The 18,887-nt window shown below is 35.7% G+C and overlaps 1 protein-coding gene across 1 annotated transcript; it reads left to right on the top strand.

Moving 5' to 3' along the window:
• The first annotated feature begins 1,102 nt into the window (after positions 1-1,102).
• On the top strand, positions 1,103-16,609 carry LOC141677170 (uncharacterized). Its single transcript, XM_074482940.1, has 10 exons — positions 1,103-1,953; positions 2,386-2,513; positions 2,914-3,054; positions 3,963-4,049; positions 5,293-5,446; positions 6,485-6,544; positions 7,237-7,665; positions 8,484-8,779; positions 8,840-8,969; positions 15,392-16,609. The coding sequence occupies exons 1-10, from the start codon at positions 1,111-1,113 to the stop codon at positions 15,935-15,937; spliced, it is 2,814 nt and encodes a 937-aa protein (XP_074339041.1). The 5' UTR covers positions 1,103-1,110; the 3' UTR covers positions 15,938-16,609.
• Positions 16,610-18,887: the final 2,278 nt, after the last annotated feature.

The following is an 18,887-nucleotide window of genomic DNA, read 5'->3' as shown; positions in this document are numbered from 1 at the left end:
AATCTGTGTTTATATACTGCACAACTACATAATTAAATAAGAAATTCTATTCTATTACAATAAGGAATCATAAAACATATCCTTATTCTGATTGCTACTAGAAATAAAATCCTTCACTGACTTAAATTCTGCAAATTCTTTCCATCTTTGGTATCTCCTAATCTTTAGCTGCAGTGACTAAATACTAATGTCATTTACTGATCAACAAATGCTGATGACATATGTTGATGACGTCACCTTATGCTAAACTCTGATATCAAATGCTGATAATAACCTCTAATAGTTTATAACCAGATATCATCAATTTCTTCTAGCAGTTTATATTATTTACATGCCTCATTTTTATTTAGTTTTTGTAATTTTATTATAAAATTTTAAAAATACAACCATCTCATATTTATTTCACTTACCTCATATTTATTTCCAATTTGTTTCACTCACTTCACATTTATAAATTCTCTTGGTTAAATATATATATATATAATTTTTATTAAATAGATTTTTTTATAAAAAACAATATTTAAATTTTTTTTATAATTTTAAAATAATATATAATTTTATTGATCAATTTTTTACATTATAATTTATATTTTTAATTTGTCATTCATTTACATTATAAATTGATTTTAATATGATTTAATATTAAAAATATGAGATATTATCAATGTTTTTATATATTACGAATTAGTAGACTGTATTTTATTTAAAAAATATACTAAAAATATAAAATTATTATTTTTAAATATTCCGCACATCCTCAGGAAAATTCCCGTTCCGGTGGCGATCGGTGATGAAAAGAATCCCTGTTTAACATTCAAGATGTTCGGGGATCATGGGTGGAGATAGTACTCCCCGACCCCGAAATGATCCGATGCAAACGAATTTCAAATATTTTTGTTATAATAATATATTTTTATTCTTTCTATTAATTAGGATCATATAAATTACAATAATTATCTAATCTCAAAACTCTTGGGATAAGTTAAAATCGAGGTTTACGAGAAAATAAGGTATCTAATACCGTTTTAATAATACATTATACATATATAAAAAGAAAAAATAATGTGCTGAGAAATTATTTAAATAGAGAGGGGGGGGGGGGGGTTGAGGATGGATAAAATGTTTACAACATCGTCGTCCTCTTACGCCACACATTCCTCCTACTGTTGTTACTCCCCCCACTCTTCCCTTCTACAACACAAACGCATCGGCACCGCTGCCTCCTCCTCAATTTCAAACAATCTCCGTCGTCCTAGTGAACACAACAATAAACCTAATACTAATAATCCCAAACCTAAGAAAACTAATCCTAAACCCTCTCAAAACCCACTCAAACTCCTCGTAATTAACAACAACAACAATAAACCAAGCACTACTACTAGTGCTAACTTACATCCCCCTCCACACAACACCATCACCAATCACCTCTGGTTAACCAGTAAACTCAATCCCCCTCCTCCTCCCCCGCTATTAGAAGAAAATGATAATGATTGTAGGAATGAGGTCGAACCAGAATTCAAGCAGCAAGGGAAGATTTTTGTTGGCAATTTGCCAGCCTGGATTAAGAAAAATGAGTTTGCTGAATATTTCAGGCAATTCGGGCCTATTAAAAACGTTATCTTGATTAAAGCCTATAATCATACTCACAGGAATTTAGGCTTTGGTTTTGTTATTTATGGAGGTCCAAATGCTGCTACTTCTGCTTTCAAGGCCGTCCACTTTGACGGTGTCGATTTTCATGGTAGGATTTTGACTGTTAAGCTTGATGATGGGAGGAAAACCAAGGCCAGAGCGCTAGACAGGGATAGGTGGGTAGGAGGGGATGATGCTCTCGACTTTAGCTCCAAATGGCATCAACATCGCCACACTTCCAGGCTGGATTTTAAAAGAATTATTGAAACTCAGCCTGACAATTGGCAGGCTGTTGTCAAAGCTTTTCAAAGGATTGACAAGGTACTCCATCCCTCAACACTTGTTTTTGTTTACAATTCTATTCAAATATTGAATCTTGCTTCCATTACGCTCCTATTAGATTATAATTAATTAAATTACATGTATGTGTATGCTTTAGCACTAAAGAATATGATTTTTTCTCACAAAACAAATACTAAACTAACTGTTGCCTGTTCGTACAATTTCATTTTGCACTCTGTACTTGTACAAATATAACATACCCCTGAAGTTTTTGACTCTTCTGTTAACATTTTTTATAATCTACATAAAAATCTTGATTCTAGCATTAACATTTTGACATATCTGCAAGCTTTTACTTTTTCCAACATTACCAAAATCCTTATTTTCTCTATCATATTCTATTCTCCCCCAAGTCATTTCTTTAGGAACATTTTATTTTTATTTTCTACTCTAAAGCTTTTAACTTTGTAGCCTTCCAGAAAAGAGTTTGGATTGATGGTGAAATATTATGCAAGAAGAGGAGACATACATCGTGCACGTGAATCTTTTGAGAGCATGCGGGCTAGAGGAATAGAGCCAAATTTATATGTATATACCAAGTAAAACCTCTATTTCATGTCATTTCTATTTACTTCTTTAAGAATAATTGTTTTGTGGTAAGAGTTTAAGATAGTTGCCATATTCACATTTTCTTGGGGTCATATTCAATTCTAGTTTTTACTGCTAGTCTTTCTGTTAATATTTAGTCAGAACCGAGCTAATACATTTTTTTTTATTATATGGTTTAAAAATTTGAAGATGAACTTTGCGCTTTATATACAATTCGTTTCATAGTATGTAACTAGTTCGTAGTTATAAAGAATCTTTGCATGCAGCCATTGGGGAAATAAGTACTTTAAAGTATAATTTTGTGCATATTAGTACTTTTGAAGAATTTTTTCATCCAACTAAAAAAGATTTGATTTTTTTTTTTAATATTAAACTAATTATTTTATGCAGCCTAATACACGCTTATGCAGTAAGTAGAGACATGGACGAAGCACTATCTTGTGTTAGAAAAATGAAGGATGAAGGAATTGAAATGAGTTTGGTAACTTACAGCATTCTTGTAGGAGGATTTGCTAGAGTCGCCGACACCGAGTAAGTAAAGCAATATGCTGAGTATGACAGTTTATGTTGCTCTATATTTAAAACATCATTCATGCCTTTCATTTTTTTTTTATCTTGATTTGATCTATCACTATAATGGAGTTAGATGATTGAGCATCATGGAGGCCCGGGAGTCTGTAAAAGTGATTTATATCCACAAGTAGTTATGAGTGAGTTTCCACTTGTAACTATTAGTTTCGATGCCTCGACGATGTGTCCCCAAATTTAGGAAAGAAACGAATAGAAAATGAGTTATTTTCCTTTCTCTCCTAATCTTTTCATATCTGGGAGGAAAATCCTGAAGACAGATATATAAATAACTTATTCCCATTTCTTCCACTTTCTTTTCCTTTCCTTTAAAACAAATCATTCAAGAACAAGCTGTAGAAATAAATTATTTGCCTTTCTATTCTTTTCTTTTAAAATAAAGTTTCTCGGACACAGTGTAAAGGAAAAGGGAGAATGTCAGACCAATCAGTGATCTAGTCATTGTTAACATTAACAGTGGCTCTTTGCACTTGTAACCTGCCCACCTCTGTCTGATATATGGTCCAGTTGTTTAAGTTCAAACTTGAAACTGTTTTTTGAGAGTTGAACAAGTTGAAACAAAGTCGGTTTTGCCTTAATTTTTTACTTTCCTTTCATCGGTACAAATTTTTGGGTTGGGGTGCACCAGATGGGATATGGTTGAATATCAGCTGATATCGAGGAATGTATAGTTTCTTTCCGAGTGAGCTCTCTGGTTTGTATGAATAAGATGCCTTGGCGACTTGTTTCCCTAAATTGCTATTCGTAGCTATTTTTGCGAAGTCCTTCAATGTGATACTTTATTAATGTATAATGTGTCGATAGAAGACAAATCACTCTTCTTATTATGTAGTCTCCTTTTCTCTTTTCAGTGCTGCTGATAAATGGTTTAAGGAGGCCAAAGAGACTCAAAGACATTTGAATGCCATCATATACGGAAACATAATATATGCTCACTGGTCTGCTTTCTTTCCTTAGTATTGTTAATTCAAGTCAATGCATCTGTTTTTCAAATGCATCAGGCACTAGATTTCGGACAACATGCTGGCATTTTGACTTGTGTTATAGAGCTAATTATATTTGTAAGAGATTGGAAACATTAAGTAGTTTACATGTGTGATGAAATATATATGCATGCTTAGTAGTGCTGCTAAGACATAAGACATTAGGGAGAGCTGCGTAGTACACTAGTTGAGTGAAAACTGGAAAGGCATATGAATAACTTCACAAACTTCCGTAATCCTTATAACCTAGTTTGTTTGTTTAAGACCATAATCATCACTGCTGCATTTTGTGTGGTCATATACCTTGAGATTTTTAGTTTCATATGCATTATTAGGTAAATCCAGTCGTATCTTTATCTTGTTCAGAGCATAGCCACTTCAGGATCCTGTCTAGATTTTGGAATCATTTATGTCTTTCTGAGTCAGAGGCCCAGACCCTCGGGGATCCTGAGCCTAGCAGCCACCTTTAGTTTTACCTCAAGGGCTCAGACTCGTAGTTCAGGGGTCTTGACCTACAAATTATTATAAGTAATTCTATATTGGTTTTACTGATGTATATGGGCCTCATATGTTTGAGCCCATACATTAGCAAATGGGGTTTTATTTATAAAGACTTTGATTAAAAAAATACATTGTAAATTAGAGAGATAAGATAGTTTTATAAAAGGAGACAACTAGGGTTCAGTTGTCTAGGGAGTATTTTGAGTTAGATAATTATTACTGATAATACAAAGCTGGGAAAATAAGTTTCCTCTAAGGTCATTGTTTTAGAGAGTATAGTACTGATAATACAAAGCTAGGAAATAGTTCCTCTAAGGTCATTGTATCAGAGAGTATTGTGAGGTGGAGATTTGTTGTAATCTTTATAGATTTCTTGTAGATCTTGTGTTTCTCTTCTCTATAATGTTTGATTCATACATAATAGAATTTTGCGTAGTTAACCAAATCACTAAGATTACTCAACTTTTTTTTTATTCCAGTTTCAGTTTTACATTGGAGAGATTTTTCTTTTGTTTGTTTTCAATTGTATGCGATTAATCTAGTTTTTCCCGACAAATAGATGACATTGTATGTCGAATCTCTATTTTTTGTTTTTCTTCCCTTTATTGACAAAGCCTGACTCTTATTTTGTGGCTGCCCGTGCTAGTAGGCGTCAATTATTAATTTAATATTTTTTGTTACTTCATCCTTATGACAGCCAGAGATGCAATATGGATCGTGCCGAATCCTTGGTGAGGGAGATGGAAGAAGAGGGTATTGATGTTCCTATTGACATATACCACACTATGATGGGTGGTTATACAATAATTGGTAATGAAGAGAAATGTCTAGTTGTGTTTGAGAGACTGAAAGTAAGAATCTGAAAGCTTGTTGTCTAGTTTTAATTTATAATACAGCTGTAGAATATTGAATTGAACCTCCACTCGTAGTGATACAAAATATCACATGCCCCAGATTGAAGTGGAATCCATCTTAACAATATATGTGTTTGCGTTGTGTGAATCTGATTATTTGTTTATAAGGCTTTATAGTTTAAGCTTGAAAAACCTATAGCAAAAATCATATTACTAAAATAAGATGATGAAAACGAGAAAAATTAGAAAGAAGGCAGTTCAGGATCATCCGAGGAAAATATGAAGGTCAAGGGTAAAGAAGTTAGTTTCTGGTTAACTAAAGGAACATGTTTTAAGTCCGAGATTGTATCTTGGTATATATTAGTGCTTGTGGTTATAAACATTCCAATTTTTGTTACTAGAAATTTCTCGCTTTTCACTACATGCACAGATTAATGAATTAATTGTTACTGAACTGGATTTTCTAATAATACTTGACTACTGCTGTCAGCTTTTAGATCACGCTGCTTCCTGTATTTCTACTTTTACACAATATTTCCTCTGTTATTGTGCCAGCAGTCCGGAACAATAACTAAGCCTCTCTCTGGCTGATTCTTGCTCCACCAGATTTTCAGCTTTAAGCTTTGAACATCAATTATACCATGTTGAATATTAAATGAATACGATGAGCATTTATTACAATTTGCGGTAGAATGCAGTAGAAATGGATTATATTAAAGTTACTAACATTAAAAATGAAGTAGTTTTATACACAAAACAGTTTGCTAGGTCGGAAACATGACAAAAAACAATGACTGTCCTTGGTAATGAGTACCTGAAAAATTTTGAGTTGAATATTTCTGTGGAAACTGACTGTCTGGCATTCTTTGCCTGTACAGTTTGACATCTAATTACCTAAAGGTTCTATCCTAGAAGTTATGCTAAAATCAATTTGTATTTTTAAATCTTGCTAGAAAAGCTTATGGTTGGTAACAGACATCAGTAATGTTTTTACTTTTCACTGGTAGGGGTACCGACATTTATCTCTTTCTGCAGGAATGTGGCTTCACACCTTCAGTAATCAGCTATGGATGCCTTATTAATCTTTATACAAAGGTCAATTTCATTTCAATCTTTTCTATAAAAGATTTAAGTTACAAGGCAAAATCTTTATTGCATGTAATACCTTATATTGTTTGTTATGTTCCTTAGCTCTCTCTTTAATTCAATAGTTTCTTGATATATATTCTTTTTTTTTTTAATTTCTGTTGGACAACAGAAGTGTTAGCTTGGAATAGGTTGGGCATTGAAATCTGAATTAGATTGACCATGTTGTTTAATTTCTAACTATAAAGAAAACAGTAGCTTGTAGAAATGTTATTTAGTTTTGTATAAACCATTCCCCAATTTTGGACCTGTTCAAATTTCTCATTTGGGCACTAGCCATCCCTCAGTAACGCAAAACTTTGATGTCTTGGATGAGTTTGGATCTTGAGAACAAAATTATCAACCAGGTCCATTTTAGTTTTATATAGATATATTTAGTAACCTATCAGTGCTATCATGTCAAGAAACTGACACTTTTCAGTTATAGCAAAGATTCTTAGCTAGCTTGGTTTCGGAACATCCTTAATAAGAATGTTGCAGCTTTGTAGTGGATTTTAAATAACTTTAGCTATTTTTCTCAGCATTTATGTAAATTTATTACATGATTACGTGTTTGTTTTATTTTATTTTTTAATCTTTTTAACTTATCAATCTATAAAAATAGAACTTCATGATATGCCAACTTGCATACACTTCTCCAGATAGGAAAACTTTCCAAAGCTTTTGAGGTCAGCGAAAAGATGAGAGAGACTGGTGTAAAGCATAACATTAAGACCTATTCCATGTTAATCAACGGATTTATAAAAGTAAAGGATTGGGCAAATGTATTTGCTGTTTTTGAAGATGTGCTCGGAGATGGTTTAAAGCCGGATGTTGTACTATACAATAATATCATTAGGGCATTCTGTGGCATGGGTAAAATGGATCGTGCCATTCGCACTGTTGAACAAATGCAGAAAGAGAGGCATAGGCCAACATCACGGACGTTTTTGCCAATCATACATGGATACGCAAGAGCTGGAGAGATGAGAAGAGCCCAGGAAATATTTGATATAATGAGAAGCAATGGATGTGTTCCAACTGTCCACACTTTTAATGCTCTTGTTCTTGGTTTAGTCGAGAAGCATCAGGTAATAATCTGCCTGGATTAGATATAGTAGGCATGTTAAAATTTTGTCCTATCTTTTCAATTATTATACGGGATCCTGTTTGTAAGACATACATGCATAATTGTTTAGGAGCAGCAATTACCTTAGGGAATGGTAGTAGAATTGATTTCTGTTGATGTAAAGATTAGTGTGTGAAGCCAAATATCTACCCACATATTTAGTAGCATAATGTGCCTTTCAAGGACAGTCTGCTGAATAATGTTACATGATCTGTGGTTGTGCTATGGAACTGCCAACTGGATCTCTCATTCCATATTGCAGTTCACCCTCATCCCAGATACTGTTGTGCTAACCTGCAGTCATATAATGCACCTTTCGTATAAAACTATTGGTGATCACTGATCGTTATACTCCAATAACACGGTGATGCATAATATTTTCATATTTACTATGCTGTTGAAGATATATTGTTGATAGAATTGTTCATTTTCTTGGGCATAAATTATGAATGAAATTCCCAAAGTTTTGTATATCTTTTGTTACAGCTGTTACTTCACAAAATCATATTTCTCAATTTGAGGGCCACTAAAATCGCCAGTTACATTTTCTTAATGCAATGTAGTACTTGCATATACAATTTTAGATGACTTGTATATTTTAACCTTTCTTGACATGATCACTGGTCATCTGCATTGAATAGCAGTTGGATGAATATTTTCAATGATCATTTATAATTTTTCTTATGTATTTAGTCATTGGTTCCCACGCCACTGAAATGTATCATACTCTCAGTATGAACAGAAGTGTATAAATTTTTCTTTATCGTATATTTCTTATAGATGGATAGAGCAGTAGAAGTAGTAGATGAGATGATTCTGGCAGGCATTAGTCCCAATGAGCATACATACACGACTATTATGCACGGTTATGCTTCAGCTGGCGACACTGGAAGAGCCTTTGAATACTTCACCAAGCTTAAAGATGAGGGTCTACGGCTTGATGTATACACGTATGAGGCCTTACTCAAGGCATGTTGCAAGTCAGGCAGGATGCAAAGTGCTTTAGCTGTAACAAAAGAAATGGCTGCTAGAAAGATCCCTAAAAATACCTTCGTCTACAACATACTAATAGATGGGTAAGTATTTCATATTATTAATTGTTAAGAATTATTGTGATGATTTAATTTTTCCTGTAGATGGGCTAGAAGAGGTGATGTCTGGGAAGCGTCCGATCTGATTCAACAAATGAAAGAAGAAGGGGTTCAACCAGATATCCATACTTACACATCATTCATCAATGCTTGCTGCAAAGCAGGAGACATGCTGGTATACCTTCCATGATTGTTATTGGCTTACTCACTGACTACTAACTACTATATGCATTTGCTGTGCCTTTTGATTCTGTTGTGTTGGAGCAATTTCATTCTCGTTCCTAATAATTCTTATTGAGTTTGACTTGGACGCAACTACAAACTACTAGACATAATTTTGTTTTCACGTTTGTCATTATAAATTCATCCAGTAGGGAAGTCTGAATGGTTTCTGGTGCCTAGTTTCTGTGTAGGATTTCGGTATTGGACGTTAGAGTTTAAACAAAATTCTTATGATAGGACTTGAAGGTAAAGAATTGTTGGGTATTCGTACTTATTCAATATCCTGTCCTAAATTGCTGTAAAATAAGTTGTTTTTTCATGTTTGTTCTATTAAATTCATTTAGTAGGGAAGTCTTATTAGTTCTGTGACTACTTTTTGTTTGGGATTTTATAAATGAACGTTAATCACATTTCATATGGTTCGGAATTAAGAGTTAAGTGTTGCGAGGGTATTGGCCACAGCTTTAGTATCCGCTATTTATGGTGTTGTAGAAAAATATATTATTTAAAGAGGGTGGATGGTGCAAATACTTCTCGTGTCAATCCAACCTAAAAAAGTCTTTTATCATGCTCCGTGAAAATTCTAAATTCTGATAGTGGTTTTATTAAATAAGGAAGTTAATGTGATAAATCAAGCAAACACGAATAAGGTAATAACGTATTCAAGAAAGAAGGGAAAGGGCAGAACAGTAAATGCCACACAACCAGTCAACCAGGAGGGTCAAGGGATAAATGGAGGATAACAACCAAAGGAGGGCAAAATGGGAAATTGTGATGGGGGATAGACAAAAAGGGGCGTCAAGATAGAATTAGGGCATTCAGCTAATTTGTAAACGAATCCTTGTGTGTGGAGAGTATTGGGCCTCTCGAAAGCTCATAACCTATCTTATCATATTAAATCTTAATCTCATATCTACTAGGTTTTGAAATCTCATTCAGTCTTTGAATAAGTTAATCTCTGTGATTGTTGTGGTAAACTAGTTAGTGCATTACAAGTGGTATCAGAGCATTGAGATCGAATGGGTCCTCCCACAACGGTGCAACGGTTGGAAGCGATGGAAGCAAAACTCGTAGATCTGGAAGAGTCAATACAAGGGATGGTTGAGAAGGCGGTTGAAAAAGGAATGGAAGCTATGCGCCACTCTTTGACCGAAGTTTTGATGGAAGGGCAAGGAAAAGTGACAAAAAAACTGAGTGCCGATGTCGAAGCTGTTGCAGGAAGATTAGAAGGGCGGGTCAGTCGGAGTAGGGAGTATCATGAGTCTCTAATCAACACGATGAGAAACGAGCAACTTAAATTCCAAAACGAGGTACGTTCTGCTATTACTGGTTTGAATGCGTTTCAAGTACCAATTCCGGAAGTGGGTGAAGGAAGTGTGAATAATCTGGAGTCGGGGTTAATGGGTCTGGGGAATGGAGTTTTTGGGTTGAATGAAACAGGGTTGGGTGTGGGTGCTCGAAGTTTTGCAGGAGGAAATGTTGGTGGTGGATCTGGAGGAGGTCCTAGTGGGGGAAGTGGAAATTGGAGATACAGGAAATTAGATATGCCAATCTTTGATGGCACAGATCCGGACGGGTGGATACTCCGGGTAGAAAGGTATTTCAATTTTTATAAGTTAACGGAGGCTGAGATGTTGGAGGCAGTAGCAGTTGCCATGGATGGGGACGCTTTGAGATGGTATCAGTGGGAAAATAAAAGGCATCCAATTAGAAGATGGAATGATTTGAAGGTGTTTATACTGAGGCAGTTTCGTTCAATGAGTGGGGGATCACTATACGAACAATGGCTCGCGACGACTCAAACGTCGACGGTGAATGAATACAGGCGTAAATTCATCGAGACCGCAGCTCCATTAGAACAAGTGTCTGAAGATATGTTGAAGGGGCATTTCATAAATGGGTTAAAGGATGAGATTAAGGCTGAGGTACGACTGCTCCATCCAATGAGTTTGGAGCAGGCTATGGAGTTAGCTGTTCGTGTTGAAGAGAAGCTACAAATTTCAAATGTGCGAAAAAGCGTAGTGAATTCATTCAGGACAGGATCAGTTTCCACATACAGTAGAGGTTCAACAGCAGTAACTCCGTTTGGAATGGGGTCCCAAACTAGTCCATCAATAATTCGAAATTGGAGTCTTCGATCTCCGGAATCTCAGGCTTCAGTACAGTCTCCTAACTCCATTGTTTCAACCACACATACAGTAGGAGAAGTGAAGAGGTTGACGGAAAAGGAGTTGCAAGAGAAACGAGCTAAAGGACTATGCTACCGGTGTGATGCTAAATGGATGGTTGGACATAGGTGCAAAAAGAGAGAATTGAGTGTAATGCTAATCGAGGACGAAGAAGGGGAAACGGATGGCGACGAAAGTGACAATCCACCATCACCAACTGAAGAGCTAGTGACTGAGGTATCTCTGAATTCTGTTATAGGACTCTCTAATCCAAAAACAATGAAATTAAAGGGGTTGATTGGGGATCATGAGGTGGTTGTGATGATTGATCCTGGGGCCACACACAATTTTATATCCTTGGAAACTGTGGCCTCCGTTGGAATTCAAGTTGTTAAATCAGGTGGTTTTGGGGTGTCACTTGGTAATGGGGAGGCCATTCATGGAGAAGGAGTGTGTCGAGCAGTGATTCTGCAATTAGATGGGGGTATTGAAGTAGTGGAGGATTTTTTACCGCTGAAATTAGGAAGTTCTGATGTGATATTGGGAATACAATGGTTAGAAAAATTGGGAATGGTTTTAACAAATTGGAAAACCCAAGTTATGAAATTCGAGATGAGGGGGGAACCAGTGACATTGGTCGGGGATCCAACACTAACACGCTCCCGGATTTCCTTAAAAGCAATGCTACGGGTCTTACGGAAAGAAGGAGGAGGTTACTGGGTAGAGTGCAGTAGGATGGAGGCTAAGGTGCAAGGGTTGTCAACTGAAACAACGGACAAACAGGTGATTCCTGAATTTTTAGCAGAAGTTATTAACAAACATGGGCAGGTGTTTGAGATTCCAAGGGGTCTTCCACCGAGTCGCAATCATGAGCATGCCATTGTCCTTCGAAAAGGTAGTGATCCAGTGGGAGTAAGGCCCTACCGCTATCCCCAAAGTCAGAAAGACGAGATAGAACGTTTAATTCAGGAAATGCTCGATGCTGGAATTATTAAGCCATCAACTAGTCCGTACTCAAGCCCAGTTTTACTCGTCAAGAAGAAGGACGGGTCTTGGCGTTTTTGTGTAGACTACCGGGCTCTAAACAAGGAGACTATTCCAGACAAGTATCCCATACCTGTTATTGACGAGTTATTAGACGAGCTTCATGGTGCTACAGTATTTTCAAAACTTGATTTACGGGCTGGCTATCATCAGATTCTGGTCAGGCCTGAAGATACACATAAAACAGCATTCCGAACACATGACGGGCATTATGAATTCCTCGTTATGCCGTTTGGGTTAATGAACGGGCCTGCTACATTCCAGTCGTTAATGAACGATGTTTTTCGCCCATTTTTGAGAAAATTCGTATTAGTCTTCTTTGACGACATTCTCGTGTACAGTAGCAGTGAAATGGAGCATGTGAAACACGTACAACTGGTACTACAAAAATTATCAGAGAATTCATTGTTTGCAAACTTCAAAAAATGTGAATTTGGAAAGAGTAAGATTGGGTATTTGGGACATGTGGTTTCAAAAGATGGAGTGGCAGTTGATGGAGATAAAGTTCAAGCAATTATGGAGTGGTCTCCGCCAAAGAATTTACGGGAGTTAAGAGGGTTTTTGGGGTTAACGGGATACTATCGGAAATTCGTGGCAAACTATGCTCAACTGGCACGACCCTTGACTGAGCAACTCAAAAAAGATTGTTTCGGTTGGAGTGAGGCTGCTTCAGATTCGTTCCAATTGTTAAAAGAAGCAATGATCAAACCCCCTGTGCTAGTTATGCCAAATTTCCAACAGGATTTCGTTGTTGAAACCGATGCTTCGGGTTTTGGTGTTGGGGCGGTACTTATGCAAAATAACAGGCCAGTTGCTTATTTCAGTAAATTGTTGGGAGTACGGGCACAACAGAAATCAATTTACGAGAAGGAATTAATCGCGATTTGTATGGCTGTTCAACGCTGGAAGCATTACCTTTTAGGACGCCATTTTGTCATCAGGTCAGACCAACAAAGCCTGCGTTTTCTTACACAACAGCGGGAGGTTAATCATGAGTATCAAAGATGGGTCACCAAATTATTAGGGTTCGATTTCGAGATTCAGTTCAAGCCTGGCACATCAAATAGAGTTGCAGATGCACTCTCGCGAAAACAAAACGGAGAGGTAGTGTTAAATGCATTAGTGTCACTCACTGAGGTGTCATGGGGCAGGTTGCTAAAAGAGATTGAAGAGGATACAGAGATTCAAACTATCATTAAAGAACTGAACTCGGGTGACAAAGAACATAAGAATTTTAGTGTGGTGGGTGGACGTCTGTTCTACAAGGGTCGTTGTGTTGTTCCACGAAAATCAGCCCTACGTGCAAGCTTATTGAAAGAGTACCACGACTCATTGATGGGGGGACACTCAGGAGATTTAAAAACTTATCTACGCCTGGCAACTGACTGGTATTGGATGGGTATGCGTAAGGATGTGGCATTTTATGTTCAACGTTGCACGGTGTGTCAACAACAAAAAGCATCCCAGCAATCTCCAGCTGGGTTACTACAACCATTACCCCTACCGACAAGGGTGTGGGATGAATTGTCAATGGACTTCGTAGAAGGATTGCCGTTGTCCAAAGGGGTTAATGCCATATTAGTTGTGGTGGATCGATTATCAAAATACGCCCATTTCATTGGCATCCGTCACCCTTTTGATGCTGCAACCATAGCAGCTGTGTTTATTAAAGAAGTGGTACGACTACATGGTTTCCCAACGTCGATTGTCTCGGATCGTGATCGAATTTTTCTAAGTATATTTTGGAAGGAGCTGTTCAAGCTACATGGAACAGAATTAAAGAAGAGTACGTCGTACCATCCACAAACGGATGGTCAGACAGAAATAGTAAACAAATCTCTAGAGACATATTTACGTTGTTTTGTGGGGAACAAACCTAAGACCTGGGCACAGTGGTTACCATGGGCTGAGTTCTCTTATAATAGTGCCCCTCATTGTTCAACCAAGTTCAGTCCTTTCAAGATCTTGTATGGCAGAGATCCCCCCCATATCATACGCTTTGGGGCAGGACAAACACCTGTAAACAGCTTGGAAGAATTGCTCCAAGAAAGAGATGCGATCCTGGATGATCTTCAGGTGAATTTGATGAAGGCCCAACAGGTTATGAAGCACGCGGCTGATTCTAAACGACGTGAGGTCGAATTTGGTGTAAATGATTTTGTTTATCTCAAATTACAACCGTATCGTCAACGTTCTCTGGCAAAAAGGCCGTTTGAAAAACTAGCTGCCAGATTTTATGGGCCATTTCGTGTTCTTCAGAGAGTGGGCAGAGTTGCTTACAAGTTAGAATTGCCAGAGGACAGCAAAATCCATCCGGTCTTTCACGTTTCCCAGTTAAAACAAGCAATTGGCATGGCAGAGAAATCATCAATTTTACCAGCTCACCTATCTGCAGAACTAGAAATTGTGATGGAACCTGATCAACTACTAAATGTACGACAAGTCACAAAGGGCAGTGAGCTTTGTTGGGAAGCACTGTTGAAATGGAAAGATACCCCAATTTCAGAAGCAACCTGGGAAGATGTGGAGGTGATACAGCATCAGTTTCCTACCTTCCACCTTGAGGACAAGGTGAATCTTTGGGAAGGGGGTAATGTGATAAATCAAGCAAACACGAATAAGGTAATAACGTATTCAAGAAAGAAGGGAAAGGGCAGAACAGTAAATGCCACACAACCAGTCAACCAGGAGGGTCAAGGGATAAATGGAGGATAACAACCAAAGGAGGGCAAAATGGGAAATTGTGATGGGGGATAGACAAAAAGGGGCGTCAAGATAGAATTAGGGCATTCAGCTAATTTGTAAACGAATCCTTGTGTGTGGAGAGTATTGGGCCTCTCGAAAGCTCATAACCTATCTTATCATATTAAATCTTAATCTCATATCTACTAGGTTTTGAAATCTCATTCAGTCTTTGAATAAGTTAATCTCTGTGATTGTTGTGGTAAACTAGTTAGTGCATTACAGTTAACTCTCTTTTCCAGATTAATTATATCTTCTATGGTCAAACATTTGCACATGTTTCTTTACCCAATATATCGTACTATGATGGTTCACTACTTCGATATCATGGGATTTGTGTATTGATAAGTTTGATATATAAATCTTCAAGGAATAGATATTAAATGTTATCTTAGTAGTTTATCTTTTGTTTTGTTTGCAGAGAGCAACAAAAACAATGCACGAAATGGAATTGGTCGGAGTGAAACCGAATCTTCGAACCTATACCACATTGATACATGGATGGGCACGTGCTTCCCTTCCGGAGAAAGCTCTAAAATGCTTTGAAGAGATGAAGCTGGCTGGGTTAAAACCTGACAAAGCTGTATACCACTGTTTGATGACTTCGTTGCTGTCGAGGGCGACTGTTGCTGAAGAATATATGTACACGGGTATTGTTACTATTTGTAATGAAATGGTACAGTTCGGAATCACTGTTGACATGGGGACTGCAGTTCACTGGTCCAAATGTTTACGCAAGATTGAAAGCTCCGGCGGAGAAATTACAGAAACCTTGCAAAAGACGTTCCCGCCTGATTGGAATTCACAGGGTAATTTTGATGCAATTTCTGATATTGAGGAGAACAGTGAAGATGTTTATGGTGATGGCCATGACAACACAGATCTATACTATGACAGTGATATAGATGCCAATGACTATCATCATCCTGGTCCTCTAGTTAAGTTCAACTCTAGAGTACAGGACTAAGTAGTTTGTAGCATACCTGATCCCATCGAAAAATCGGCTTTGATAGTTGTGTTGGAATATTAAGTTCTCTGAATATCCATGTAGGTACATTGTTGTCATTTTTTTGTATTGTGTACGTCAAAGTGTGTTTCAGTGTACAGGGTAATAACAAGCGAGTATATACCTGATTAGAATTGTTGCCCGCCTTGCAGAGGTTCTAGGTGAAAAATATGTGTTAAGAGAAGGAGTTTTAGGAAACATGCTAGAAATATTCGTTTATAGAAATTTTATAAGAGGTCATTAACTCACTTTACTCTTCTCTTATTTTTACTCCCTTGCTGCGGCTAGCTCCATTTTTGCAGCACCGGTTTCCTAATCTTCTAAATCTGAAATAAGAGATGTACTGGAAGCAAAGTTTGTAAAGCGGCTGATTGAAGATGACTGCCGTTCAAACGCTCTGGTGAGTTCACAAAAACTGGCCTCTATTGTAAATTTCCATTTTCATTTGTTGCTTGCAAGATTTTAAAAGGATGTTTGAAACTGTGAAATTTGGAATAGACTATACCTCGTCCGTGTTGTGTAAAAAATGCTTATCCAACAATCAAGTTAACCGCACTGGATATGGATATGTGTTATGGGTTGACTTTGATAAGGTCCATGGAAAACTTGTGGTATGAGAGTATTTTTTGAGAATTTCTCTTCGGACATACTTGTTTGTAATTTTTTTCTCTTTTTTTCTTAGGGCTAATGTAAAGAAAGATTAATTGAAAAAGAAATGAATGAATAAAATTATAGCTTTTAAATATTTACTTTATTCATTTTAATTAAAAAGCACTATTTTAATAAAATTTAATTTGTTGGTGTCTTTGCCATGTCTATAGCTGGTAACCGGCATGAAGAAAGTTGCGGTGCTGCTTTTTCCGATCTCAGTTTATGCGATTGGTGTTTCAATACTGAATGAATACTGGGCTAACAATGATTTTTATGTGATATGTTTAATTGTGATAATGTTTTCAGAGATTTTGGTGCAGTTTAGAATATCTTTGATTTCGTTTTTAGATTCAAGAATTTTTAAAGTCTGTGCGTTAAAATCATCTAATTGTTTTTAGTATGTTAGTATTTGGTTTTAGTATGTTATTTGTTTCACAACATGGTTGTATCGGTAGTTGAGGGTTTGTCCGAGCTGTATTATGTTCAATTTAATAAAAGTTTTTATTTGTAAAAGAAAGCATTATTTTTATTAAATTTAAATTTGATTAAAGCGGGTTAAACAATTATCTATGTTAAAGAATTATAACAGTAATTTTTTACTTAGATTAAAAGTATTTCCAATAAAACGACAGTTCTCTATTTGAATATTATACTTTTGTATCAAAATATACAATCAACGTAACATCAAATTATTTGTTTAGATAATATATATATAACTAAAGACAATGCCGATAAAGTATCGATGTAATAGATGAACTCATGTCTCTCTAGCCCGATATCATAAGTCAGACTTCTGGCATGGCATGAGCTCATGAGCTCGACTCTTAATTATGGCATGCGCATATGTGATTAATAATAAAAAAAACTAAATACATAATTATTTTTAAATTTTATTTATTTTGAAGCAATATATAATTTTTTTTTTGTGGGCATCAGCGTAGCCGACACCTTGTATATTAAAATTTTAAAATCGGTACATTATTCGCGTGGGCTCTCATCCGGATCAATTCACTTCTGTACGCGAAAAATGAATAAAAAAAACTTTTGTAACGTGAATAAAAGGTTTCTATGATAATATTATAAATTAATCACGTAGGAAAAAAATTGACTGAAGGCACGTGGCTTGAATTAATAATTCATAATCTATTTAATGTTTTTATTTGTAGAGTATTAACAAAAGTTATAATAATTATGAATCTTTGAGGCAGGCAGAACATGTTGTTTAAATTCGATTTAACTTAGATTCATATAATTTGTACGCTATTTCATGATTCTGAGTGACTTACTCGATACACATCTGAAAAATAGCGGTTGCGGGTTCGGGTTCCCAACAATGATTTAAAAAAGGTTGTAAAAGTATGATAAACTAAAATCATGAATTTCAGTTGCCAGAAGATGAAATAACACGGGGTAGAGTTTTAATCGAACATATTTTTAATTTAATATGATAATAATTCTTTCCTTATAAATATAGTGTTATTATTATTTTAAAAATTTAGTTACAGAGTTTTTCAAACATATTACAAATGCCTACAAAATCCTTAAGTACCCGAAATACAAACTAGGGATCTTTACTAGCAATTTTTTTTATTATTAATTTTACGATTCGTACCAAATAATTTTTTTTACCATTTTTTTATAATTTGATTAATTTATTTTCGCTGAAAAATAACGATGTCGAATTAAGGTAAAAGTCTGTCAAATAATATTGTCATGAATAGTTTAGACAATACCAAAATTAAATAATGTGATTTAATTTAATGAAAAAAAGATATACATACAATACAACAGTCACATTCATTCTTGGATGACATCACATTTTCTGCATGTAAAAAAGTAAGTATAGCGACAAGTTATTAAATATTTTCCAAACGTATGTACAATATTGATCTAAAACATAATTATAAAATTATTTGATTTTAATAAAAATAGGTTAATATAACATTTATAAGGAAAAGTATAATATGAATTTAACATTTAAAAGTAGGTTTTTAGGATGGACAAAATACTTGAATAATACACAAACATATTCCAAAAATAAAATGAAAAAGCAAATCAGCATAGGGTGTACAAAACTCACTTACAATTCATACACTCTCTCTTTCAATTTGAAACTGATTCTAGGAATTTATATTTAGAGCTTGAAGTGCTGCATTCACTACTATAACTAATCCATACCATTTCATCAGGAGTACTCATTCCGAAAGAAGTAAGTTGTTCAATTCTCTTTTACGTATTCTCATTGTTAGAATAAGAATTT

This window comes from Apium graveolens, chromosome 8 (assembly GCF_009905375.1).
Source record: "Apium graveolens cultivar Ventura chromosome 8, ASM990537v1, whole genome shotgun sequence".
NCBI lineage: Eukaryota > Viridiplantae > Streptophyta > Magnoliopsida > Apiales > Apiaceae > Apium > Apium graveolens.
The sequence above is the reverse complement of the archived record's forward strand: the minus strand, read 5'-3'. Positions and strand labels throughout refer to the sequence as shown.